Source organism: Mycetomoellerius zeteki, unplaced genomic scaffold (assembly GCF_001594055.1).
Source record: "Mycetomoellerius zeteki isolate Tzet28-1 unplaced genomic scaffold, Tzet1.0 scaffold120, whole genome shotgun sequence".
NCBI lineage: Eukaryota > Metazoa > Arthropoda > Insecta > Hymenoptera > Formicidae > Mycetomoellerius > Mycetomoellerius zeteki.
The window spans coordinates 1,164,252-1,182,070 of NW_017256127.1; the positions used below are offsets into that span (position 1 = coordinate 1,164,252).

At 29.3% G+C, this 17,819-nt stretch overlaps 1 protein-coding gene across 1 annotated transcript in view; it reads left to right on the top strand.

The window, feature by feature from the left end:
* Nucleotides 1–17,819, top strand: part of LOC108731145 (uncharacterized) — an 18,929-nt gene extending 1,110 nt beyond the window's left edge. Inside the window, exons 2-4 of the mRNA XM_018461294.1 lie at nucleotides 13,036–13,218; nucleotides 14,083–14,366; nucleotides 17,780–17,819. Of these exons, the coding sequence (XP_018316796.1) occupies nucleotides 13,087–13,218; nucleotides 14,083–14,325 (375 nt within the window). The 5' untranslated portion in view covers nucleotides 13,036–13,086 and the 3' untranslated portion in view covers nucleotides 14,326–14,366; nucleotides 17,780–17,819. The remainder of the gene's footprint in view (nucleotides 1–13,035; nucleotides 13,219–14,082; nucleotides 14,367–17,779) is intronic.

A 17,819-nucleotide genomic window follows, 5' to 3' on the forward strand; every position in this document is an offset into this window, starting at 1 on the left:
AGATGACCAAATCGCGGGGTGACGTTGGACCTACTATCCTAGTAATTATAGCGAATGTACGTAATACCTAACGAAATGCCGCACGTCTCGCTGACGTTCGACTTTCTAATGGAGTTACTGTCAAACGTCTCGAACTGAAATTGTACTATTTCTCCAAGAGGGCGGGTGCAAGTAGTTAGTATAATGCACGCGCCATCCACTATTGCGCTACAATCACTTGGAGACTTACTCTACAACCGCACCTCCCGAACTACTTGCGGTAAAATGAGACATAATTATTGCAGGTACATTTCGTAACAGAGAAATCAAAACTAAAGATTGACTGCAATCGTGCATATCAAAGTAAACATGAGTCAGCCATCCTAAATCTAGCTTATGCCCGTTTTTACAAACGTAGATTAACTTTAATCTCTGCAACTTGCTCTTTATCTCTTTTTAATAATTTTTTTAATTCTTAAAACTAGATAAAAATGAAGAGTTAGTTGAGTCGAGATTAAAATTAAGCTACATTGATAGAAACGGGAATTGTAGGCCCGGTTCCACCATAAGATTAACTTTAATCCTCCGTGGTCCAATGTTTTCTTCCCCCTGCTTTTCTAATTCGATTAAATCACTGATGCTCGATTGTATTTTTCAAAGGATTTTCGGGCTCCAAAAAGAATCCGAAAAAATTCTGATACACTCATTTTACAATGATATGATACGAAACGGTTTTTATTTTTTTTTGTCCGAATTTGAGGCAGAATAATTCAAAGTTGAAAATTCGCCGGGCTTCTAAGCCACGATTCGATACCAGAGGGTTAATTTCGGTTCAACTTACTTTCCATCTTTTTCTAATTCTTAGAATTAAAAAAGGATAAAGAGTTAGTTAAATCGAGATTAAAATTAAACTATATTAATAAGAACGGTCATAATTCTTAGAATTAAAAAAACATAAACAGTAAGTTAAATCGAGATTAATGTTAATTTTACATTAGTGGAACTAGGTTAATTAGTTAAATAGTTACTAATGCCATTACGTATTATGTGATTGAAGTTTCTTGATTGTTACGATTAACAAGCAATTATGTAGAGTTAAATTATTTTATGTATTAGGTGTGATAGAAATTTACCCGGAATGATTTCACATTTAATAAGCACTCACGCCATTATAACCCCATCCTAAATTCGTCTATTTTCCAACGATTTGTTGGGAATCTCGGGATTGTCTCAAACGACATCGAGCTTCTTCGTTATCTTCGAAACATGCGATGGATTCGAATATGTGCATTTATCCTCTTATCTGTATAATAGTAAAAGATATCAGGGTGTGACATCAGTTCATTCCTTCGTATAGACTTTCATTAGGTATTAAATTAAGGAGAAAGCAAAAGGATATAAAATAAAAAAGGATTAGAAAGGATAGATTGTGAATGATATTTTCTAAAAATAATAAAAATAAATTATTGAATAAATTGATTTATAGTCGTTCGATTTAAAAACATTGTAATTTTATCAAAATTACAAGCAATTAAAGCAACGTTGTAAAAAATTGACTCTTTAAAAACACTACAGTTCAGAAAGAATTTATTTAACAAAAACGTCGATCAAAATGTAACTAATTGTATAAGAAAAGGATAAAAAAGCAATAATTGAAATATGATCATCTTTAGTGATGAGAAAAAGTAAATAATAAGCAGATAGTTTTTTTATGATTTTGCAAACCCTTTCTTTAAAATTATGATATAAATAGTTATCATAAATAAAAGTTTAAATCAGTGTTGTATTTTTTAAAGTGAAGGTGAATATTAAAAATATAAAAGTTTGCTCTAAAAATGATGACCGCGACACTTGAACATTTTTTTAGTTCTTATCTGTCACTTATCGATTACTCATTCGTATCGCTAAATTAATATTACTAAGAAGGAAAGATTCATCATTTAGATAATGTCAAAAGTTTTATTCGAAAAAGTAGTTATTATTGATAACGATGTTCACTCAATTACTCGGAATTAACCGGAAGAGGATTCTTTAAGAATTGTAATTTATTTGATATCTTTGATATACTTTCTTGATGATATCATTGACAAAAGTAAAGATGAATTTGTAAACTCTCGTGTGCAGTCAGATACGCATAAATGACGCAAACTATATACAATTCTTTGATAAATCTTCTTTCAAGTTATCGCGTAATAATTGCGTATAATATGATGATAATTCCAAAAAATTGTGAATATATTGGGAATGAAAGAATGAAATTGGAAAAATCTAGATGACTGGTAAACTAATTTCACTAATCTTCATTTTATACTTTTTGATAGTCTTTTATTTGTCTTTATTACTCATAGTTAGCTCACCTTGTACATTGTTGAACTTCACGCATAATTTAAATATATAAATCTATAAATATATAAATATATAATCTTAAAAATAAGAGTCAATTTCAAAAGTTTATTTCTCCGAACAAGATTAATTAAATTTGTATTATTTAAATAAATTTGGGTCATATTTCTCATTTTTCTTACTTCTAATATTTTAATTGTTCATGATTCATCGAAGCTAATAATATGTACAAAAATAATTACGTTAAATAAAAAAAAAGTTCGGTCATAGATGATCAATTCCACTTTCCGAAACCATCAAAAGGCCATGAAAGAAGCGACGGACACGGGAATATCTCGTCGACTCATCTTTCAAGCGCACATGTATCGGTTTGTTGCACCATTCCTGAGGTACGACTGAGTAATCATTGAGACTCGCGGAAACGTAATAGGAATGTCGCTTTATTTCGCGAACAAAAATAGTCTTTGCCAACGTCGACTTAACTTCTCAGTCCAATTTCAAATCTGTTCGACGTAATTGTCATAGCTCGCTTTTAATTCTTTGAAATTATTTTTTTAGATTTTCAAACATATTAAAACTAAGAGAGACTATTTTAATCTCTATAATGATTATATCGCATGAATAACGTTGATTAATCATTAATAATTAAAAATTTTTTATGTCATTAAATTGTATACAAATGTTTACGTAATTGCACGGTGCGTCTGGATATAATATAATAAGTAAATTAGTGTTTCAATAAAGTGAAAAGTATATAAAAATAATTTTTTTATAGAATTAGGAAGCAATTTTCCATTTAGTATTTTATTAAATAAATTTTATATAAAATTTTATTACATTGTAGAATATGTTGTAAAACATTTAAGTAATAATGAAAATGAGTAAAAAATTTTTAATAAATAATAGAAAACAGAATAGTGCTTTTTTATGAAATGTTGACTATAAGTACTATATTGATAAATTAATGATTCTTATATTGTCTACACTCGTATTGCAAAATTAAATATTATGGTGTAACTGATGATCTGTTTTATGTGCAAATATAAATATGAAAACTGTGTATATTCTGTTTCTCTTTTAATATTTTATTCTTTTTTTAACGATTGTTTAACCAGTAACTTTATATATGATAATTTTAGGTATAAGTAAGGTTATCATTTTTATAAAATTATAATTTTACTCATATAGAAGCTATATCTTTCGCGGATTAATTTCGAGTTCATATCCATTCTTGAAATGTTAACGTTTCATGAACGTTACAGTTCACTTCATCAGAGCGAGATCTGATACTCGTCCTGATGAAGTGAACTGCAACATTCACGAAACGTTGGCATTCGAAGAATGGATATAGACGCATTAGATAACCTGCAAGACACGTAACTTCTACGTAGAAAGTACTCGTGGAAGCCTTAAAAGTATAATCTTATTTATATGTAAAAATAGTACTATGTGAATATTATATACTTACATGAGTAGGTGTGTAAATAATTTTATATACACAGTTTTCATATTTATTTATTATTGGGGAATTTGGGGAGATTATTAATATTTTCAGATTTGATTGCGTTGAAAGTCCGACAACCATATCGGCACGCAATTATCATTTCTGAAATTAATTCATTTAAATGAATTTACAATAGTTCAACATCTTAACGTTCTGACCGTTATGGCGCTTCTTAATTTAAAATTATTATGTTTAACATTAGCGGTCTTTCAATCTTATTATTGTTTCATATTTATATTTTTTGCGCATACATTTTCTTTTATTATACTTTGTACATATCTTAATTTTTTCTTTTAGTCTGCTATTAACGTAATTGACGTAGCATACTTACGAAGCATTAAATAAAACGTTTCAAAATATTGGAGATTTTCAGAAAACCACGTCGCTCTTTCCATTCTCTATTTTTATTTTTTATTTTTATCCTTCGTTCTCCTTCCTTCTTGTTTCTCGTTATTCATCGCGAGGCATCCACTGTGAATCGGGCTTAACAAACCGCGATCACGAGGTCGGAAAAAATCGATCGCGCATCAGTATATCTACTACTATTCGTTGTATATTTGGGTATGTGCCGTACGAAACTCCTCGTCTGCGCCGTCCTTTCTCCTATACGCTTCTGACCCTTTTCCGCTCTCTGATCCTCGTCGGTCGATAGACCCCGACTGGTGGTTGCTCGTAGTTATGCTCTGTCCTCCTCTCTCCTTTATTTTTCTCTCTGTTATTTCTTCGTAAAGAACATCACCGTCATATCAGAACAAGTGGTACACGTAATAAAGTATCGTATACAGAACGTGATCAATGAACATTAGAATTAAGAGGAATCACGAATAAAATATCCATACTTCAAACTATTTAAATCGCGAAGTATTCAGAAGTTCGAGTTACTATGTGAATATTGTTATCAATAATAAGCGATCTTATTCGATAAAGAATTTGATATTATTTAAATGATGAATTTTTTTTATCTTGGTTTTATCTTTCTTTTTGTATCAATTTGTATGAGAAAATATCATAATCGATAAACGCATAACAAATAAGGATATAAACTATATTAATTAAATTAATTTCTGAATATTTCTTTCGTTATCATTGTACTTTTTTATATATTTTTAAGATAGGATTATCTCTTTTGTATTGCTTTAATTTTCTTCGCGATATTAGTCAAATCTGTCGACATTTAGTATGAAAATATAAATTAATCTTTTATGATTTCTTAATTCTTCTTGAATGGTGTGGCTGTTCTCAAGATTAAACTGAATCGTGTTGAAGTAATTCTATGCCTCGAGTGAGTGTCCCATGACATGTCGATAAACACCCAGTATATCTCCATTCTCGATCATCTATAACTCTTAGGTGCTTTCGGGAAGACGCTATTAATGCTACTTCTGTCATTTTATCTTCATTGTTTATTAGTTGTAAAACAAAGATAAAATTACACAAATAGCGCCAATAGTGTCTCCCCAAGCGCACCTTTGACAACAGCCCAGATATCTTATACAACATAAATGTTATCTAGGAGTTCGTTATGTTGTCGTTGCACAGGGTTTTTTCTATGTAAAATAATATATAATACTGTCGTTAAGAGTTACAGAATCAGGGTACAGAGGTCTTTGGCTAGTATTCATAATCCGTTCTTATTTTAAGGCTTAAATACTGTTGTAATGGTATTCTAAAGTCGTATTACTGACTAAACCATATAATTTTTGTACAACCATTATTTTTTTCCTATTTTAGTGACTCGAAAATCCTTTTCCAGGATTAAATTATGAGCATTAATATGTGAGATGGAGTCTATACTGAGAACGACAAAAAATTTCAAAATTGAGATCTTTTTATGATTTCTTAGTCCAATATGGCACTCTAGACAACAACTGTCACATCATGACAACATTTGCTTCGTATAAAAGCTGTGCAAAATTTGTACTTAAGAAACAGTAGTCCACAGATTAGTAGTTTGCACGAAGAAACTAAGACCCGGTTGCATCAACGTTACTTTGATTTTAAAGCGAGGCTTAAAACTCTCTTCCTCTCTTTCGGCTTTAAAGAGAGAAAATGAAAGTTTTAAGCCTCGCTTAAAGTCAAAGTATGCGTTGGTGCAATCGGGCTTTAGACGTCTAATTAAAACGTTGTTATTATACGAAAATTTATGTGTATGTGTTGCATACGTCAGTGAGATATTGATGTAGTGATGTGTCAATGATACGTGAATCGTTTGTGTGTAAGTGCTATTTACAATGTGACTAATCGTCTTTGGGATCCCTTTAAAGTGCTAATACGGCGCTCTGATTGGTTCGTAACATCTGAAGATGACTACTTAAGATAGTCTTAAATATAAGAATCAACTATGAATACCGGCCTTTGACAGGACCTCTTCCATAATGTAAGCTAAATGAAATAACGGAGATAATGAGTGATGTACGTGGACAAACGATCTTCGAATAGGATACGAGGCGAATGTTCGAAACTCGCCATGTTGTTCTCCAACTTGGGCGGACAGGTAGGAAAACGGATTTGGTTGAGTTTCGCCACAAGTTGCTGGCTGAAATCAGGTCGCTTGCTTGCCAGCGAAGTGTACAATAACCATTCGTCATTTCGTGGATAAGAGTATACGTATAGATATATCTGGAATGTGAATATCACGGCGCACTGTTACAGATCATACTATACTGTATTTAATAATCTATTCGCATATATCTTTTTACATTTTTGCATCATTTATAATATGTACTTTAGAGATGTCAGTTTTCCTGTGATGTACATTCGAAGATGATTGATTTGACAATTTTATGCTTTATAATAATCTTGTCTTTAATAACAATGTTAATAGTAAAATATTCTTTGTATATGTATATTTATTGTAAAAACATGATATTTTTATATCTATTTTTAGAGATTCGGAGAATAGAATTTTATATGTGCATTTTTAAAACTATTACGTAATTATAATACTTTTGATATAATACATTTTTACTGCGTAAATGAGTTTTGCAAAGGTTGCGCTTAATTTTTAATTAATAATTAGAAATGTGTGATGTCTGTATTATTCTTTTGCCATGCTTAAATATTTAGATTAAAATTTTACATTTTTTTATTTGTTATTTTATTTTTAATTTGTTATAAAAGAAACGTAGGTCATTGTCATGTAATCATCGAGTTATCGCGGCATCTTGACAAATTAAGCAAAAAACTTGTAGGTCAAATTTGATTTCAGTTCATAAAAATACATTATTTCGTGGAATACGTAATGTTTTTAATTGTTCTTAGAATATTTCTAAAGAAAATTAAATATGCGTTAAGGTTTAGAAAAAAAGTAAAATTTATTTATTCATTAGATATTTTTTACCATCTGTTTATATTTAATATTCATATTAAAATACAAAGCAATATATAAATAATATAAAAATTAAGGAAGTAATATATATATATTAAATAATAAACTATTTAACATTTAGATTAACATAAATATAAATATATAAGAAGTATCAGTGTGAAGAATATCAGTGTGAAAATCAGTTTTCGAAATTGTTTTATTAAAAAATTCTTAACAATTAATTTATAAAATTTAATAATATAAAAATATTAATTGAAATACAGTTTCCTCTCTACTAAAATAAATTAACACTCGATGCCGAAACTATTAGGTATACAAGGCAGCTCGTTGGATATCGATGTAAGGGAGATTAAGGAGCTCAAGGGTGCGATTAAACGATCCGTTCTTCGAGGTCGCGTGGCGTGACGACGGAGCCAACGTCATCATCTCCACACCGATATTCTTTTGATCTGTCAAGGATGAGAGTTCGTTGTCTAGACGAATCGACGGTTAAGTGGTGCTCTTCAAACGCGGCAGGACGCATTAAATGCCGAAGCATTTGATGTCAAAAGAGGCGGTGGAAGGACACAGGCAGATATATAACGATAGTGAGGATGAAATTCGATGACGATGGCGGACATTCGCGGAAAGGATTAAAGCACGGGATCAAAGTGAGATAAGCAGCTCCTGTCGTCGGCAGAAATTCCGCGGAGTACGATCGATCGCCAAATACCATGCGAAATCGTAGAACCCACTTTAATCATTCTGTACCTGCCGTTTCTCTCATGTTTTCCTTTACGAAGCGAAATTTACGCCCACTTGTTTCAGAAATAACATACTCTGATAGAAAACAAAGTAGTTCCGGCAACTACAATATGACGATTCTGTGAAATTTAAATACTCCTCAACTAGTTTTATAAAGTCATGGGAACAAAAGTAGTTCTGAGGACTGTTAGAATTGTAGTCACGGTAATAAATGTGACGTCTGACAGTATTATTTCATTAGATGTACGTAATTATTAAAAATCAATAAAATAGAGAAGTTATAATATATAATTGTATAGACTTTATATCACAGACATGACAGTTATATTCTCTCTTCCACGATTCAGAGACAAACATTTTTCTAAAATCAGTCATAAATATAAAATATGACACATTTTTTGTGTTAATAATAAAAGAACGTCATTGATACCAACATACTCTTTAAATTTCTTGGAATGAAATTTCGTTCCAGGAGAGTGAAAATACAGCCATTTTCACTTTTCCAAAAATTTTGATTTTGGATAACATTTATTATACAAAAGCTAAAATTTTATTAACATAATACGGACTAGAAAGTGCCTTCTGTCAAATAATATAGCAGATTTTATAATCGTTTTTGTAATTTTGTAATAATTAACTTTTTCGTAAAATAAGAAAAAAATGAGCGTTTGACAAAATGAGCCCCAAAACTGACGCAGTAGACGATAATGTTATATAATCTTTTTTTTACAGGAGTTATTTGCGTAAAATACCTACAAGTGAATGTATATAAGATTTTCTAAAATCTTTTTACTTTGATATAAAATATTTTTTATTGATTCATATGCATACTTTATGTTGTTCTGCAGGACGAAAATATGTAACGTGCAATTCCTTTTTTTGAGGGTTTTCCCCTCATAAATACATGATAGCTTTTAGCTTTGATGGCTGTTTAACGCTATATATAACACAATACTATAAAGATTAAGTTAGCTTATGGGTTTGTCTTACAGACAGGTGTCGGTTTTTCGGTGACGCTGCATTCCGATTTTATATTTAAAACCATATTATGAAAAAAATAAGAAAAAAATACAAATAAAACTGATTGAAGAAGCTACAAACATATATAAAAATGATGTAATTTTATTAATAGCCACTATTATTTAAACTACACAATTTATAGTATACATATAGTTGAAATGTTATTTGTTCTTTATTTTCTGGTTGCTGGTATTAATTTTTTTCTCTGAATTGAGCGATGATTGCAAATAAAATATTTCTTTAATTTTCTCTATTTTTTCTCTATATGATCTCTTCGTGTCTGTTATGATCGTTCAAAAAGAGATGAGGAGGAAAAAGATAAGTTTAGCTGAGAAAGTATTAGCACGCATACTACGGGATGTCTGTATTTTGTGTACGTATTACCGGATGTTTTTTTAAATGAGGTTCTTATACTTGTTAAAGGCGTAACGGCGTAAAATACTGTGTAAAATTTTATTCGATAAAAAACATCTGTGAAATACAGATCGAGTAACTTTGAAGAGGATAACATCATAGGGGGGCAAATACACTACTCTAGGGTCACCGCAAGCAGGTGTGCAAGTTTTGCATTGCATAAAAGTACATTAACAAGCGGGGCGTCAAATTAAGTTTTAAAAATTAATTCTTCATTTTTAATACCAATTGCTTGTGTTTGCTTCTGTCAGATTTAATTTCTTTCAAAACGTATCTGTATATTAATTTAGAAATTTTGTTTTATTAGTATCGTAATTAAAGTCTGAAATCATTGGACCAGATAATTGTTTATTTCCCTGTATTACTGAAATCTTTCAGTATATACAAATCTATATTAAGCCATTTTAGCATCAGGATACAATGATGTAATTTTTTTAGGATAAAAACATAAAAAGTGAAAAATTTTTTTATTAGCCTAAATGGAAAAATTTTTACTTTTTACATTTCTGTCTTCTTTCAAGGAAAAAATTAATGACTAATATCCTAAAATAAAAATGAAATTTGTGGAATCTTTAAAAAAAGATTTGTAAAAAATTATTTTTTAAAAATTATTTAAAAAAATATTTTATTTAAAAGATAAATAAAAAAATATTAGAGATAGTGGCAAATCCTTTTACACAAAGGCACTTTAGTAGCGGCCCTGCTTAACTCTACTTTTATAATTATGCTATTATATTGTATAACTAACTATAATGATATTATATGTTACACATAAACGAAAAGTAAAATTATTAAAATTACCAAAGTGAACGTAATTAAGTCTACGTTATAATTCATCGAAGAGGATAATCACATAATAATGTTAGACGTACAGCTTATACTTAATGAAAACGCATGTATACTCTTAATTTAATTAAATTCGTCATAATTTATCATACTCTTAATTGTAATGCTTATCTTAATGGATTTATTGCGATTATCGTAATTTAATGTATACCTAATTTTACGTTCATGAAAACTTTCCGTTTCTGAGGAAAAGTAACGTAATCGAGTTTCAGGACCCCTCTTGTGTATGGGCGTACACCCTCTCAATTGCGATCGCAGTGGCGACATCCTGTCTGTAGTTTTTACCGCAGTAACCCTCGCGTCATGGGGTGACGACCCTGCGTGTCCGCTCGCATACTGCGTTTCCCTTTTGCATTTCAGATTTATTATTTATTAAAGAAAGAGAAAGAGGGAGAGGGGGAGAGAGAGGGGAGGGAGGTTGTGCTAAGAAAGAAAGAGTGCATGCCAAACTCGATAGAAAGACGCGTGGTTGATTAAAGATTCTATTTCTTCTCAGTAATTATCAACGTCAAAATATTTTATGTTTAGGATACCGAATAAAATACAGATCTGAGACATTCTTTTGCGAATTTAAATCTTTTCTGAGAAAATAAAAACATTTTAAATGTTAGTTTATGAGAATAAAGTTTGCGTAACAGATAAAATTCAAAACAAAAAGGAATGCATTATAAAACAGGTTAAATAATATTATAGTTGAATATTAAGAGAGAAATAGGCGATTGATGATTAATAACTAGAATTATAGATGGACAAAAGAAAATATATATCGTTGCTTTAAAAAAAATATGTAGGCAACAAAATGGATAATAAATAATAAGATTGGAAATAAGATCATTTATGTGAGAACATCAACTGAAATAGATCATATTTTAAATAAGTAATTATTTATGTTTTCTTTATACCAATCTCATTATTTTGTTCATAAAAGTATTAAAGTACGATTATCAAAAAATTAACAGTTTACGAGATATTAATTATTTATTTAATATTTCATGTCATTATGTGCAGAAGAAAGTAAAATATCTCGTAAATTATTGATTTTTTGATATCTCTACTTTAATACTTTTATGTGCAAAATAATTGGAGGAATCATATTATGATATATATATATATTTGAAATTTTTTAGGAATTGGCACCTCCGCTTAGGAGATTGAAGTTGAGAGTAAGAATTGTACATCAACAGATGTCCACCTCTCGATAGAAATCGACATGTTTTTGCGTTTTTTTTTTTTTCGAAAAATCATTTTTGTAGGAGTTATATAGTCTGTTTCGTTTTCGTTCAGCCACTCTGTATATATGAAGACAGTTTGTTACAATATTCGTTATAATGTGTATGATTTGAATAAATTTTCAAAAATTAAAAACGAATTTTTTTACAGTAAACTTTATAAAAATTATTGGCGATTGAAAAAGTGTGTTTTTAAGAATTTTTAAAAAATTTGTACCAATCAAACACATTGTAACATTTTTCTCTGTTTGTTTTTCTTCCGTAAATCTTTTAGTTTTGATGTTAAAAAACATTTCAGAAAAAGCAAGTTTTTACATAAGAAATTCTGTATCTTTGAAATTCGAAAAATAATCGTACCAATTTTTTAAAAAAGCATTTTAAAGCTTAGAAAGTGTACTTTAAAATGTTTGTTTATTAAATTTTGTTGGATGATGTTTTATCAAGGTGTACACTTTTAGTATTTTTTTCAATATTTTTATTTTATTTTAAAGTGAAATAAAAATATTGAAAAAATATATTAAAAAATGAATTTTCAATTTTATGTAACTTAGCAACAAAATATCGTAGAGACAAAATTTAAATACCAGTTTAAAAAACTTTATTTTTCTTCTTTAAAATGTATTTTTGAAAATTTCTATACGATTTTTTTTTTTCACCAAGATACTTAAGTTTTTGTAAAATGCGAGAAAAACGCAAATATTCTTGAATTTATGAACGATAGTATATATAGTAAAGCCTATATCAATAGGCGAATTTTTCCTATGATAATGACAGGAAGGAAGACTTCCTTCCTGGTTAATGAATAAGGACACCGCTTTGTGTCATGAACACGTGGAGCCACTTCATAATATTATCGATCTTTCGTATTTAGAACTGCATGGTGAGCAAGGATTAATAATTTATACGTAATAAATATAATAATAATGTTACATTAGATCAAATTGGTGCCATGAAATGTAATAAAATTGTACTAATATGACAATTTTATGACATTATATTTAACATAAAGTAATTAATCCTATATAAAGTTATAAAAAACGGTTTGAACATATTAAATATTACGTCTACAAAGAGGGATATTTTTATTTATTAATATAAAGTTATTTGCGGATATTATCTAATCTATCACAAATAACAATTATCTAGTTAGTTAATAGAAGGTAATAATTAGAATGTACCTCCGTATAACAGAAAAATTAATTAAAATAATTTAATATTGAATTAATTTATATAAAAAAAAAAACATATGATACAGAGAATTTAAATATTATAAAACATTTATATTAGGAAATTGGAATACTTTTGATACTAATAACATATAACGGTAAGAATGGAGTTTCATGAATTCCTAAATAGGATATTAACAGAATCATTTTATTATGTTATCGATCTTTTCCATATTTAGAACGGCAACGTACGCAGTGAACTAAGAATTTCTATGTATACATACAATAAATAAATGATTTTTTAACATACCATCTTTGTTACATTACACATAGACTACGATTAAACAAATTACTATTGAATGACGAATTAATTTTAATGCTATTTAATGTTTAAACTTTTTACATAATACGTAAACTGTAGAAAATTCATGCAATTATCAAGCAACTTTTCTTGCTCCACAGGTAAAATGACGTCTTACAGCTAAGCGATGAGTTTCTTGCGGACATGATCGAATGGGACAACGTGGGAAAATCAAGAGGGAGAACTTCAGACTGCTGAAGGCTCATTCCTTTGGTCTTCAACTAGGCACGTTTTTAAATCACGTTCATCGACCGCAGGGAAGTTTGACCTGGTTGTGGTTGAAGGTAAGTCTCCCTCTTTCTTTAACTTTGTCTTTCCTTTGATACATGTTAATTCACAATATATTATATTAAATTACCTTGTTGGATTAATTCATTGTTTGCGAGCCGTATTCGGATTATAGATGTACATATACACAGTAATGAAAATTACCGCGATAGAATTCATCATTCTTTGATTTCTATTGTTTGTTTTTCTTATATTTTGTCATTTTGATATTTTTGACAAGCTCAGTAAATTAAAGATGCTTATATGGAAGAAAATTTTTCTCGTACGAAGTTTTATTTGCGGTACTTAGGTATGTTTTACAAATCATATTAAAGGAATTGTTTATGATGGTTTTATCGTCTAAAGCTTTTTGGCAAGCTGAAAAATTTCCATTTTCGTTTATTGCATTCTCCAGATGAGAAGAATTCATTAAAATCTAAATTTGCCTAAGTTTTAGTACATTCGCAGTTGGTTACATATTATAATATGATTTCAATAAGACATTTGTGATTTCTTTTATTATACAAATGTCTATTTAAAAAATAGATTATTGACTTGAATAGATTATAGTCACGAAATTTAAGAGCTTATCTTTAAAACAAAATTTATAAAAAATAATATAATGTGTGGAAAGTAATTTAAATATTAGGTATTTTAAAAAATTACCTAGGAAAAAAATTTAATTAAAGATGATATTATCACACACACATAAAGAAAAGATTTACTACAAGGTGAAGTGAGATTTTCTTGTTATATATTTTAGGATTTAAAATATTAAAATTAACATATTTTATATTCGGAAGAAATGAAAATGAGTTGAACAAGCCTGAATAAAAATAATATTGAAAGAGTAATAATTGTTGTCTTCTTTTTCGGTATAGTTTGCGACGCTAAGCATGGCGAGAAGCAACAACAACGGTTGTGGACGCGGTTCCAAGCATACTGTCCGGCGTTGCGATGTCGCCGTCATGTCACGTGGTAAGGCAATGTTCCAGCAGCACGAATCGATTGGCGTTGTTAACGGAGGCAACGTCCAGCAACGTAGCAACGACGACAGTACCGGGAACAGCAATGGCATCGTCACCGACAGCAATCACAGTCAAATAGAAGGTACGGCAGACTAGAATCATCCTCTTGGACGGATTCGGCGCACTTTACGATTAATGTGAGTATTTTTGCATTCATATTGTTTTTTTTTTATAAATTTGAAGAAATTTTGTATTAAATGGGTTTCACAAAAAAAATTTAAACGAGTAAATATTAACTTTCACTGAACGATAAAATTTATTTGGACCAAAAAACTAGTCTGACTGTTCTACACTTCACGTATGTTATTTGTTCAGAGTGATAACGAGATGAGCGTGCGTGAAAAAACCTATTTTTTATTAATATTTACTAATGTACTAATAGATTAATAGTAACCTTAATTTATTTTACTCTTTATCTTTTTTACTTCTAAAGCCTAGTTCCACAACTCACAGTTAATTCTTAACCGAGGTTCAACTTATTCATTGTCTCTTTCCAATTCTAGAATTGGAAAAAGATAAGAAACAAGTTGAATCTCGCTTAAGAGTTAATCATGAGTTATGAAACTAGGCCTAAGGAATAAAAAAAATAAAAAGTAAATTAATCCTTAATACACACCTCTGAGTCATTCGTGTCCTGCGCATTTATTTTCTTTGAAATACTAAGAGCACCTGGTCAAATACCCGGTCTTTTTTCTACAGGATATTCCGAAGTTCGCGATCGTGTTCAAAATACTATAATAAGAAAATTTTTGAAAAATTAAGTAAAAATGTTATTTGTATGCTGAAGTGTGTACTCACCAACACTCACTAACGAGGGGATAATCACTTAATTTAATTGTGGGACAGAGTCCTCGAAATCATAAAATTCATATGAAATCCCTATATGTATAATCCGATAATTGCATATGCAACCGCGAGAAATCATTGTAATTAGATAAAATCGTTTATTTTACCAAATGACTTCATATGTAATGAAGAAAATTATTTGTAATCAGATGAAATTGTACGAAATCAAATAAAATTATGTAATCTGTGGGACAATATTTCAGCTATATAGTGCTCCCTCGCTTATTGAACTATCGCACGCGTGATTTATGGACAGATAGATGGTCATCTAAACGTAGTTTATAGCTGGCTATATTTAAATCTTTATTATCTAAAAAATTTACAAAAAACTTTTTTATTTAATTTTTAGGGAACTTTCTTACTATTGTATTTCAAGTCGCGAATTTTGGAATATCTAACATTTTTATTAAATGAAATAATAAAACAAATTAATTGATATAAAAAAGATATAATTTAATTAATTTGATATAAAAAAGATACAATTGCAATCTACAAAAAATTACAATTTGTGTAATTGTGCGATCGTGTATTTGAAATGAATACTTTGTTTAAAACTTCCACGGGTAATTTCAAAGAAGCTACGCGGTTTGTAGGTTACCTCTGTATATCGATATATCGTTAAATATTTTTAATGATGTATGAATTCTTGGATCCGTGCAAAACGACTGTTGATAGAAAAAAAATTGATTAAAGTTTATTCGTTTGAAAAATATTGATAAATATTAATCTTTAAATTTTAGATTTGTTATCAGTAAAATTAAATTTTCATGCGCCAAATCTCGCGCAATAATTTTGTAAATTATAAATTCATTCAAAAATATTAAAAAAAATTTTTAAAGAATATGTAAAAAAAAAACGTTGACGTTCCCAAACAGTTTCATATAGAAAAAACAGTGACATGCATTTTATGTGCGGTAATATAAAACCATTTACACGCCTACACGCGCACGAAGTACTTTCGAGAATGTATTAAATATCATACTGCACTAGACATTTAAGAATATATTCGTTCCATAAAGGATTAGTGGGTACATAATCTGATTGATCTTTCAAATTGCAGTCGCGAACGATTAATTAACGTAAATGTTGAACGTTAGATTAGCACAACTATATTGTTACCACGAATTTACTGTAGAGCAAACGAACGAATAGAGCGGATAGAGAGAGGAACGTGAAGGGGAACGTGTCGCGCAGTTGTGCAAACAAATTCAGCTAATTAATCGGGAAGAGCGCGACTGTTTTGCAGTTGAACGCCTACATTCGAGTTATAGCTTCTTCTCTGTGTCGTTTTACTCATTATTAGAGTGAGAAAGGGCGAGATATTCTACTCCTCTATGGAAACATTAATAAGCGGCAAGTTACGTTCTGTTATAAGCAACAGATTTTATATATATATATATATATAATACACACAGAGTGTCCCTATATAAGTAACCACCTCTTTTTATCTTTATTGTTAAACTAACAATGTAGACCTAATAAATATAATATCAAATTAAACGATTCTAACTAAATACTATTATAAGCACAGTGATCACTTAAAAAAATTATTTATATTAAAGAATGGAGAGATATGCATAATTTTTATACGACAAAGTAAATATTTCGATATCATGAAAGTTGTAGTGTCCGTTCTGACGAGTACAACGATATATGATATAATAATAAAATTATTTTATAACAAAATATACAAATTACACAAGTTATTTCGGTCTAAAGTTTTGCAAGAATCACTACCTTTTCAGTTTCGACCGTGCGATGTGGCCAACTTTCGATTGTCCTATTAACGATTTGACGTTTAATATGTTATCATTTGATTATACTCGTTAGAACGAACGCTACAACTTTTATTATATCAAAATATTTACTTTATCGTGTAAAAATTATGCATATTTCTTTGTTTTCCAACATGGATAATTTTCCCAAGTGATCACTGTGCTCACAATAGAGTTTAGTTAGAACGGTTTAATTTGGTATTATATTTGTTAGGTCTATCTTTACTAGTTTACGAAATAAAAAAGGGTGGTCACTTATATGGGGATATCTTGTATATATGTATATCGTTGTTTTTATTTTCAACTGTCATTCGTATTTGTAGTTTACTCATTCGAGTGAGAAAATATAATAATAACTGCATATTATATATAATTTACTCGTTCTAAATGCATTAATTTTTCAACGAGCTTCTAATGGAAATTAATGGAATTATTGGAAATTTATAGAAAATATCTGGTAAACGAAATTATTACTATTATTATATTGCAGTCTTTATTAAGAGTTACGTTTAAGCTCAAAATTTTGTTGCGTAATAATAATAGAAAATTATGCATTTGTGACATAAACATGTAATATTCAACTAATACTTTGCATGCGATATCATATTATATAAAAGGTAATATGTCACTTAAATTACTTAACTCTATATGTTAAAATTAATAATTAAGTTTAATAAATAAATTTTAGTTCGAGGAATAAATGTCCATTTAAAATTATTTATGCAAGAATCCAATCTTTGTTTATTTTTATCCATCTTCTTTACAGATATTGTAATATCTTTTTTAGATATTCTGTGTTTTAAAATCGAATTAGAATTGAACAGAAATGTATTGCTAAAATAATGCAACAAAATTTGAGCTTTTATTCCTATTACTCATCAAACATTGAAATTTTGTCGCTGCTTAGTTTGTTTATATTTCTGTTTCAGAGAACGAGAGGGTGAATGCATCTCGCAGGATGAATTCGTG